The sequence below is a fragment of the Pterocles gutturalis genome, unplaced genomic scaffold (assembly GCF_000699245.1).
Source record: "Pterocles gutturalis isolate BGI_N339 unplaced genomic scaffold, ASM69924v1 scaffold11404, whole genome shotgun sequence".
NCBI classification, from domain to species: domain Eukaryota; kingdom Metazoa; phylum Chordata; class Aves; order Pterocliformes; family Pteroclidae; genus Pterocles; species Pterocles gutturalis.
Genome location: NW_010133310.1, coordinates 35,206 through 46,990, shown reverse-complemented (window position 1 = coordinate 46,990; position 11,785 = coordinate 35,206). Strand labels below are relative to the sequence as shown.

At 39.7% G+C, this 11,785-nt stretch overlaps 1 protein-coding gene across 1 annotated transcript in view; it reads right to left on the bottom strand.

Annotated features, from left to right (window-relative positions):
* Positions 1–3,066: 3,066 nt before the first annotated feature.
* The window catches only part of SH3GL2 (SH3-domain GRB2-like 2), a 20,562-nt gene continuing 11,843 nt past the window's right edge, over positions 3,067–11,785 (bottom strand). Inside the window, exons 6-8 of the mRNA XM_010081186.1 lie at positions 10,329–10,432; positions 6,843–6,973; positions 3,067–3,743 (exon numbers count right to left, since the gene is read on the bottom strand). Coding sequence (XP_010079488.1) covers positions 3,544–3,743; positions 6,843–6,973; positions 10,329–10,432 — 435 coding nt within the window. The 3' untranslated portion in view covers positions 3,067–3,543. The remainder of the gene's footprint in view (positions 3,744–6,842; positions 6,974–10,328; positions 10,433–11,785) is intronic.

The window sequence follows — 11,785 nt, the reverse complement described above, 5'->3', positions numbered from 1 at the left end:
TTCCAGCCACTCTCCCCCGAGCTTGTAGCAGTGGGTTGTTGTAACACAGTTCTTACACGGAACAGCTGAGCGAGCTGTTGTTGTTTAGTCTCGAGAAGAGGAGGCTGAGAGGAGACCTCATCACTCTCTACAACTACCTGAAAGGAAGTTGTAGTGAGGTGGATGCTGGCCTCTTCTCTAAAGTAACAAGTGATAGGACAAGAGGAAATGGCCTCTAGTTGCACCAGGGGAGGTTTAGGCTAGATATTAGAAAAAATTTCTTCACTGAAAGAGTGATCAGGCATTGGAACAGGCTGGGCGCCCAGGGAAGTGGTGGAGTCACCGTCCCTGGAGGTGTTCAAGAAACGCATAGATGTGGTGCTTAGGGACATGGTTTAGTGGGTTAGGTGGTCTGGGTTGACGGCTGGACTTAATGATCCTTGAGGTCTTTTCCAACCTTTATGATTCTATGATTCTAGGCTAGTTTTCATTTCCCCTGATGAAGTAGGTGTTACTGGGAAGCATCATTTGAATTACATCCTCTCCCATTCAGAAGCACTAGAAGGTACCTGTTTTACATATCTCTGTTCTTTTTGAAAATGAATAGGGGAACCTTTGGGACAGGAAGACAGGGAGAACAGTGGAACTTGAGTATGACATAAATGGTATTGAATAAGGAGTGGAGAATGTCCTGGTTTTGGCTGGGACAGAGTTAACTTTCTTCACAGAAGCTAGTGTGAGGCTGTGTTTTGGATTTGTGCTGAGGAGAAGGCTGATAACATACTAATGTTTATAGTAGTTGCCAGGATGGTCAAGGACTTTTCAGCTTCTCTGCTGTGCCAGTGTTGGCAGGTGCAGGAGAAGCTGGGAGAGAGCACAGCCCCAATTACTAGCCTAGGATTCGACCTTAGGTTTAGGATTGAGACCCAAATTGGCCAATGGTATATTTCATATCATATACATCATGCCCAGTATGTAGATGAGGATCTGTGCTGAACTGCTGTTTCTTTCAGTGTCATCTGTCTTGGCCAGCTCCAGTTTCTCAGACACTGGGGCTCTTATCTCTGTTATGGGATTGCAGTTTCGGGATTCTCCCTGCTCTGGGATTGTTAGCCAGGAATGAGCTGAGCTTTGGTCATCATCTGGTGAGCAGCACCACTGTGTATCACTCATTTGTGTATTTGTATGTATTATTAAATTGTTTTCATCTCAACCCACGAGCCTCTTTTCCCTTTACCCTTTTAATTCTCTTCCCCTCTTGCCCCCCCTGGGATTGGGGAGAGTGAGTGAGCGGCTGCGTGGTGTTCTGCTGCCAGCTGAGCAGGTTCAAACCACAACAGCGTGGCTGAGCACCTCAGACAAGATGGTGGCACCTCAGAGAAAATATGCTTAAGAAAGGGCAAACCACACTGGGTAGAGAGAGGAAGAGGGGAAAAATAAAAGAATGAGAAACAGCAGAGGAAAAACCAAGTCAAAGAAGGATGAGGAGGAGGTGGTCCATGACACATCAGCAGATGTTCACGCCGTGGCCTGTGCAGAGACCCACCACTGGAGCAGGGTAAAACCATGAGGAGGAAGGAGTGGCAGAGATGAGCTGCTGTGGACCGACCATAAACCTCCCATTCCACATTGCCCTGTGCTGCTGGTGGACAGAAGTCAGGAGTGAAGGAGTGAATTTAAGCTTGGGAGACAAGGCATGAAAGTTGCTGTTTTAATGTTTGTCTTTTTTTTCTCACTACATGAATCTACTTTAATTGGTAATAAATTAGTTTTCTCCAAGTCAAATCTGTTTTGCTTGTGACAGTGACTGTTAAGCATTCTCACTGTCTTTATTTCAGCCCACGAGCTTTCTTATCTTCCCACTGAGAAGGAACACTGAGTGAGCAGCTGAGTGGGTGTTTGGCTCTTTGCCAAGGCTAACCCACAACAATATGTGCACCACAAAGAATACAAAATTAAATAAAATTGTGTTTCATATGTAAGAACAAATAAATGGTAAGCTACCAGGTCTTTAAGCTTTACTAGGGGATTTGTGAACACCAGCATTCTTTACTGAGAAACAAACCGTATCCACAAGATTGCATGCTGGTCATCATTACATTAATTTAATGTGCTTAGTGTTCAGTTTATCCTGCTTACAAGGGCCATTATACATATGAGTTTTAATTGACTGAAGCAATATGATAATGTCAAAAAATGTATTTTTCACATTTGCAGGAAATGAGGAATATGCTTTCTGAAATAAAATTCTTGTTAGCTGAAGATCGCACAACAGATTTAAAAGCAACAAATAATCCACAAAATTATTCTAGTTATTTTCTCAGCATTTATTTGAAATATCAATACTTTCCATGATATAGTTTATACATTAAGCAGTAGGGAATTGTTTTAATTTCACATCATCCAGTATTGAAGTGGCACATTTGAAGCAGCACATTAAACCTCTGAAAGAGTCTGTACAATTCAGATAAATAAAACTCTGGATAATTAAACTAACAAAACTTCTGCAACTGTTACCAAAAGAATGCCAAGAAGCTAGGCACAGCACAGTACACACTAAGTGCAGGAAGGAGGAACACAAGAGAACCAACTGAACATACGGGAAATGTTTTTGCATATACAGCCACATGTCTTTAATTGCTCAACACAGAAAGATAACAAGTTAGTCCTCACTGAGGGTAGAATATGCACAAATGATGTTCGAAGAACACATGGTAGACAAAAATGAAGTGAGGATTGTGTTTCATTGGTTATTGTATTCCTCAGTGAATGAGTTTATAAAGGTGCTTAAGCAGCATGATTTTGTGCCAACACTTGACAAGAAACAGTTAACAAATGCCAGTTTTATTCCCCATCTTGCCCTCTTACTGGCATTTTGGTGAGCATGCTCAAAGTTCCTGAAGGGCAAATTCAGGTGGTTTTATAGTCCAAGGCTTTTACTATAGGAATCCCCATTTTATGGTTTGCAGTTTAACTCTAGATGGAAATAGGCCTTTTAACAACACTTACGAATATAACAATGAACAGAGAGCAGCAGGACACACAATACAGTGGTTCTCTTTCTGATCTACATTTACACTGTCTTCTGTGAGAACAGCAAGCCAGTTTGGTTGGAAGATATAATTCTGGTTAATCAGTGTTAGACCTGTGTATCATTAGGAAGGGAAAAATGGAATGGCAAGAACTTTTCCCTCTTTTTATAGACAATTAAGACTGCAAAGTAATACAGTGGTGATAGGCATTATCTTCCCAATACCACCTTCACTTTCTCCTACTTCACTATGAGTTACCTGCTTTGGTTGCCATCACCCTCCCAGCTTCATCTCAGTAATGGCTCTGGTTACCACCTGGCCAGCATGGCCAATGAACTAACCCACACGATGCTGGGTCAGAAGATACCATGCATCACCACCACGTAGTATGACAACATATAAACCAAAGATGCTCAGTGGGAATTGATGACTCTAACCACTGCAGTTTGCACTTGTAAGGTGTAAGAAGCAGCATTTTGAAAGCAGTGGTACAGACACAACTATCTGGGTCAGAGGTGGTGAATCAGCAACCCTAATTGGGCAATGGAACTAGAATATCGACATAATTAATGGGGAAGAAACCTGACTGGCCATGAAGCATGCCCTCATACCAGTTTTCATCAATCTGGTTAGTGAGGGTAATGATATCACCCTCTTTAAATCCCAGCTCCCCTTCATTTTCTGGCTCGAAGTCATACAGAGCTCGGCAGCATGGCTGATCCATGTGAGCACCTATGGAGAAGAAACACAAAGAAATAATGTGCTTAAAAATCTCAACAGTTACAACATCCTTTCTACCATTTTACCTACTACGGATTTCATTGTTTCTGGTATCATTCATATGCTGACAACAGTTCTTTGACAGCATCTGAATGTGGACTGCTAAACTTCATTAGAAGACAGTTATCAGCTTTTGGCAGCCTTCTGTTTTCATATGTGACTCTGCTAGTAAATGTCTGAGAATCCTAAAAGAAGCAAGCTACAGTCAAGCCCACATCTAAAAGCATGGCTATGATCAGTTTGCAATCTCATTTTTATCTGTTTACAAAAAACAAAAAATGAAGCAAAAGCCCTAATGTATTTCCAGGTTTATGGGCGGAGAGATGCTTTGTCCATTTACCTCAGGCAAGTAGTGTAAGGGGTATCTTAAAACAACAGTGAAGATGTAACTGTATCTTTGTCCTTTCTTGCAAACTTCAATGGTAGAGCTATACTGTAAGTCACTGTATATGCTCCTAATCCTCTGAATTTTAAAATGAGGTTTCGAAAGACTTTTTCTCCCCATTCCCAAAAACCACTTGATTGCAGGGCCATCACCATAGATTCAGAACAAGTTTGATATTGAATGCTTTTTTAATATGCTAGTTCATGAACATCTGACCATAAACCATTTAGGATGGCTAACTGACATTATTGTAAGTCATTAGTTAGATTAGATTTTCATACACTACATGAAATTAGTAAATATTCCTCTCATCCCCTGTCTTCTGTTCCCCAGAAGTCTCTATAGCTTCAAGCCTACTAAAAGCAAAATTGTTACCGATCAAAATATTTAAGATTTAGCAGCACTAAATACTAAGGAATCTTATATCCCTACCTGACTTTCCATAGTAGAAGTTCACACACTTCCAGTGGTCAAAATGAACCAACACATGCCACTCCACCATAATGACACTTCTAAGAATACGTATTTCAGCTTTTTCATGTATAATTCTTCATGATGAACACGTTTCAGATTCAAACTTTTTGTGTATTAATTTCAACCACTCACCAGGGCTAGAAGGCCCAAACTTGAGCTATTTTAGGACAAAAATATTCCATTTCTATAGATGTCAATAAAACAAGGTTTTCAAATACCAGATTTAATTTTTTAAGTTCTGTAGTGAAACCTTTCTTTTCTTCACATACCACTCACAGTGTATTTTGGTTTATTTGTCATGAAGACTATTTTGCTGACGTCAACAAGTCTTTAAATGTGTGTTTGGTATCCTCAGCGCTACCAGCTGCAATTTGCCAGACTTGGCAAATAAACTCTAAAGACTGTAGAAGATTGGAGCTTGGAATGAACACAAACATACATTAAAGAGTTTTCAAAGAAGAAGGCGTTTCTCTGAAACACATAAACACTTCAAAATAAAGAACACCTATTGAAGAAAAAGTTCAATACTGCTCTCTGAAGAGGAAAACATGAACACTGAAGAGAAACAGGAGCATCAGTCTGCACTGCCTTAGCACAGACATGTATTCATGACACTACAAAAAAGAAGTGGAGAAGAAAATTACTGGTGGCATGAGGAGAGCTTCAGTATGCAAGACTCAAGCCATGCACACACACAAGGAATCCCCATTGTATCCCCCTCCTTGCTAGCACAGCAAGGAGATTACTAGGAGTTTGCAAGATTATGCAAGACAATTTCCAGCTGCAGGTGCCAAATGGAGATACTGTTGCTTTCTGTATCTGGGAGAACATCAGACATCCACATCAGGATGTGATGGGAAGGAAGGAAATCCTGATTAAAGATCTAGTGAAAAAATACAGTCTTGTATGGTGGAGCTTGTTAGTAATTGTCACTGAGGTATAGAATCATAGAATCATAGAATGGTTAGGTTTGGAAAGGACCTTAAAGATCATCGAGTTCCAACCCCCCTGCCACGGGCAGGGACACCTCGCCCAAGACCAGGTTGCTCAAAGCCTCATCCAGCCTGGTCTTGAACACCTCCAGGGACGGGGCATCCACAACTTCCCTGGGCAACCTGTTCCAGTGCCTCACCACCCTCACAGTGAAAAATTTCTTCCTAATGTCTAATCTAAATCTGCCCTCTTTCAGCTTATAAGCATTACCCCTTGTCCTCTCACTACCCCCACTGATCAAGAGTGCCTCCCCATCTCTCCTGTAGGCCCCCTTTAGGTACTGGAAGGCTGCTATTAAGTTTCCTCGGAGCCTTCTCTTCTCTAGGCTGAACAACCCCAATTCTCTCAGCCTGTCCTCATAGGGGAGATGCTCCAGCCCTCTGACCAATTTTGTGGCTCTCCTCTGGACTTGCTCGAACAGGTCCATGTCTTTTTTTATGTTGGGAGCCCCACGTCTGAACACAGGACTCCAGGTGGTGTCTCAGGAGAGCAGAGTAGAGGGGGAGAATCACCTCCTTCGAACTGGAATAATTGAGGTCAGGGTCTGGACACAGGACAGCCCTCATCATAACAGTGGATAACAGACCACTACTGTGAGAAACAAATAATAAGGTGTTATTAGTATGTGATGATATGAAATAAAACACTTCTTTAAGAGATCATAATTATGCACAGTCATATAAATATTTAATCTTGCCTGTGTTGCTCCCAACTGGACAAAGAAAATAACTCAGATAGCTTTGTTTTTCTTTTTAGTCACTTTTACACATTCAGGCTTTTTGTGTTGTAATATCTGGTTTTAAAAAGCAGGATAAAGTTATGGAGGTTGAGGAGGGAGGGATGGGGAGTGTCAGGGTTCTGCATGGAAAACTTCCAGTTGTTCTTTCAGTTTTATAAATGATTATTTTGTAAATATCTGTATTTCAAGGTGAATTTAGTAAAGCAGCATCAATTTGACTTTCTAGGACTAAGGAAATTTTTGGCCCAAAGACACACTTAAGGCAGTGGATGATCCAACCCTTTTCCTGCCTAGGGAGGTGAATACTTTACCAAGAAACAATTCAAACAGTTCTCTCCAGTACTATTCTCATTCTCATTTTCCCTCACTATAGCAGAACTCATCTCCAGAAGAGATGGAACTTCTGCATTGTAGCAAAACTTCAGAGATGGCTTTTCTGCTCACATTGCTACTGCCATACCTGATGGTTTGGGTGTGGTGGCATGGGATATTCCTCCGTTGTGCTGAGTATTGTCACCAGTTGTGAAATCCAGGCTCATACGGGGTTTGGGCTGGTATTCTCTCCTGGGCTGAGATGATGCCTCTTTTATTCTGCCAAAACATGAAGTTAAATGTCAAGAGTTAGTTTCTTGTTAACAGGTGAGATGCACCAAACATCTTTACTTTCATGGCTGAAGTTCCCATCCACCAAACATCCCAATCAAACACATTTTGCCATCTGGAGTAATTTTTTTGTTTACAACATTTGTTTAAATTACCAAAAACCACCTGATGTGACTATGCCATGAGGTACCTAGCTAGGAACCTAGCATTTTGTCTGGCTTCGTTTTGTCTAACAATAACAAAGAGCTTTTAATGGAGAAAAATTTGTGATGTGATTAGCAATGCTTACAGAAGGGCTGTACAAACATCTCTGTCCCCAGTTTTAGTATGATTGAAACCTGTTATTTTGCTTCTATCCCTAGCAAGTCTTAACTATTCAGTTGGCTGACGCCAACTCTTGTCATTTTGTGATGAGACTGTAAGGGAATGTACTGACTTCAGCTGCAGACTTAGTTCAGTTGTAATTTGGAATACTTGTTTGACAAAGGCACACAACTCCAGTTTTCCTGACTCTCAAAATAAAAATATTATGCATCATTCATTTCAACTTATTCTTCTAATGCAGAAACCTAGAATTTCTGGGAAAGGGTACATTTTCACATTCCAGGGTAAAATCCAGGGAAGGGATGATGACAGAATCAGGGCAGCTTATGCAGAACAACTGCCCCAGATATTTTTGATACTGCTTAAGGAAGAATACTTGAGTCAAAACTTACGTATTTAAAGGACAATTTGATTTCTCTAACCTTCTTTAGACCTGCCCCAGACTTGCTGTTGGTATCACATCTGTTGAAAAGATCTGCTTCTAACTTAACCAGTTTTGGACCTGATAAGAATGGCTTCCTCACCATCCACAATATTATCAATATTAGTCAGTCACCAGAGACTGCTTTTATTCTTCTTTAACAAAAACAGAAGCATATTAAAAACATAAATTAACAAAGTTGTCAAAATAAACTTAAATAAAAATGCTTTGCTTTGTTTCACTCATTAACAGAAGTCACTTCTTCAAAGCCGTGAAGTTTTTAAGAAATAAATATTTAAACAAGTTCTATTACACTTAATACTTCCACGAAACAAACACCATTTTTTAGAGATTATGAACTGGACGGTGACAGTTCTAGTGACTTGCTAAAAATTACCTAAAAGCTCAGCATGAGTCATGTTTCTTAAGAAAAGAAACATCTCTAAGGAAACCATTTCAGCTTCCCAGCTGCTCTGTCATGATACTCTGGCTTGAAAACTGCAACCTTGTTTTGCTTGATGAAAAAGAGAATTTAAAAGGAAAAGCCTTTGCTCACCTTTCAGATTTTATTAATTTTATTGCAACTTACCCAATGTTTGCCAAGTTTCTCAAGTCCCAGTTCCTGGAATCATGGTATTTTAAGGAAGTTTATGCCTTCCATTAATGTGTAGAAGAAAAGTGAAAATTCTTGCAGTTGCAGTTCCTGAATAAAGTTCTGAAGCCTAGAAAAGGGCTAAAGGGCCCAGAAAGAAGACTCGAGTGCATTTTAAAATTTTTTCATGAGTTTTGTGGCTAACTCATGGGTTTTTTTAAATTTTTTGGGCAGTACTTTAAACAGGACAGTCTTAGCAGTTAAAAGACACTGTCCATGCCAAACAACAGCACAGAGAAGTTCCATTCACGTATTTTAAAAAGTACTTAGAAAACATGCAGTATGTGCTGTAGACATCGCTAAGAGTGAGGAGTAATGAGTTTACTCAGCTTAAAAGTAAAGCATTATTTATTTTCTGGTCCCTATGGTCAAAAAAAACCAACCCCCAAAACCCAGGGCCATGCATTCTTTGCCACCTGCATATCACCAGCAGGAAAAGACAAGTCGTTCAAACAGTAACAGCTCCACATCCTGCTTAATGCCTAGCATAAGCATATCACAGTACTCTAATTTGTGTCTAGTGGTGTGGACAAAGGATGATTTAGCCAGCAGACTCTTTACAATTAGGGATGTACAGTAAGTTCATGCAAAAAAATTTACTTCAGCTGATCTATAATAGCAGTCTGATGCAAAGTTCTTGAAAAGCTAAAATAATTAAGAGCTGAAAATTAAAGCCAAGATAGTGACTGTTTAGCAGAAGTTTAGAAGGGCAAAGGATGATCTGAATTGATACAGGAAAAGAAATCTGTTTCAGAGATAGGTATGTTCACTTTATGGCATTAATTTATAGAGTACAGAACAGCCCACCAGCTCCTGAGGAATTTTTATGCTTCTTTAAAGTAAGTGAATTGCAGCATTCATCTGGAAACACTGAAAATCATTCTGTTAGCTGTTTAGACAGTACTGCAGACTGCATCCAGAAACAGCCTGCTGGGCAGCCTACTTACCAAAACAAGTGCTGCTTCTAATATCAAAAAAGTTTTAAGACTTAGAACTCGATGAGGCTTACAGCTGCGTGCCCTGAAAAAAACAAATGCTGACAGACCCGGTAGTACCAGAAACTAGATCTACAGCAATGACATCAGAAATCAGCAAAGAACCATTCACAATTAAAAAGCCACCTTCACAAAGTATGCAAACATTATCTGCTTTTGGGAATTATGTCCAGGTTTTAGGAAGAGTCTTTCAGAACCACGTGGACTAGAGAAATCTTTCCTGTATGTTAAATTTCCTTGAAGAAGGATGTGTGTGGGGGAAGCTGACAAAACTCCTACAAACATTATCTCCTTCAGTTCAAGGGGGTACAATCTGTTTTGTGTTGATAGAAACAAAAATTCTAAACCAAAAATTCTAATGTCTATTAAAAAGATACTGTATCTATTCTGAGATAGCATTTACAGTTACAGAAAAGGGGATGGAATAGGTAAACTCAGTTAAGCCTTGTATAAAGTTTGATCTGATGATAAAGCTGTAAAAAAATGAATATTTAATAAGGTGGCAAATGATGGGGGTCTCACTATGTGCCTCAGGGAGATCTTCAGGTAACTATGAGAAGGTAACAATATACTCTTTCTCAATAGCAATCATTAACATCTTCTCTCAGAAAGACTACTTTGTGAATACATGCAGGAATGGTAAGGAAACCAAAGCTTAAGTCCCACTGACTTCCAATATTTATAAACTTGCTTTCAGTTAAATCACATTTAACAGCTTTACTGAGCTGAGATGCTTTCCTGAGCTCAGTCCTCATTCAGTCATACTCAGAAGTATATAGGCATCTCCAAAACATACAAACCTCAGCGTGCAATTGCCTAATGAAATGGCCTTTGTTTTCATAAACATACAATTACCAAGTCGCCAAAGATAACAGTGTTGCATTGTACTCACAGTCTTTCTGCCTCTGTAAAACAAAAAGCAACCCAACAAACTTACAAAAAGTGCATTACCTATCTTCCAGCTTGGAAGTAACTCGCTGTAGGATCTGCGTGGCCTGCTTGTGGTACTCCAGCTGGGCTTGTACAAGAGCAGAAAGCTGGCTCACTTGTTCAATCTGAGGATTGAAATTAAAACATCAGGTCTTAGGTGAGTACTAACAGCTCAGCAATAGCAAGCAAAGACCACTGTCACACTGACACTGCACAGGCAGTTTTACTTATCTCTCTATAAACATCGATTCATCTTTGTAGTTCATCAATAGTTACATATCAGTCTTTATTCTTTACCATGTCTGGTTATGACCTGATCTGGAATGGTAACTTCAACTCTTCTCTGCTGACCATCTCCATAGCTGATTTGCATGCACAGCAGCCTACAGACCTACCTCATTCAGCAAACACTATGAAAGTAAAAACGAGACTGTAATGAGAACATAATACACCTCCTGCCCTGCCTTTGAGGGGCACATACTTCTGCTGCATTCCAGCCTGTGAAGCAGACCAAAACAGAAAGATACTATGTACTCTTGGATCCAGAATATTTGTCGTGAAGGCAGATAGCATTCTACTTCATGAGGGAAAAACCATCCAGAACTCTTGCGTGGGCAATGCAATTGCTAGCAGTTTCCATAATACACAGTGCTGCAATGGTGGAATGCAGAACAGGACTGTCTGACCATGTGGGGTTGGATGTTGCTACAAGGGTTAAAACTACAAACTTGTTATACTTCTTCCATTTCAGCACAGCTATATTTAATTTCTAACATGCAATTATTTTCAGGTTTGTTATGGCCCCTCTACAGCAATCTGGTAACAAAATGAAGAATTAAATTAGGTATGTATTTAAACTTCAAATAAATCCCATCATTTACTTCAACAGAAGTATTTAAACTGTGTTTCCTTTTGTGTAAGATAGACTTCAGCCATAATGGTTTTTTTCCTCCAAAAGAGATGATTTTGTCTTCTCACTTGATTTTACAGTTTCAACATTAATTATAAATAGAAGATTAAAAAAACCTAGTAGATGCTCAATACTAAACAAGTCTGTAAGCAAAAATGCGCTTCTTAGTCAGATTTGAAAAGTGACATTAACTTCAGCTTTCTTATTTATTATTGCATCTTATTATGGCAGAGACCAGGGGCTTGTGAGTTCATTATCTCTGATTTTTACCAATTGTCTCAGCAGCCCGCACACTTAAGCAAGAGCCTTGGCTCAAACCCTAGAACCACAGCTAAGTAAAGGTCATTACTTACATTTACATAATTCTAAGAAGAAAGATATATTGGTTTGGTAAGTAACACTATGCAGTTAGGAAGCACAACCACGCTACAGAGGATTTATGTTCTTTAGTTCAGTTACGTATAAAATACCTCCAAGTTTGTCCTACTTGTGCATGCCGTATATTACTACAGCTTCTGAGCCTCTCACTGACCACCAAGGAGCAACTGCTTCCCCATTGCACAGCAGC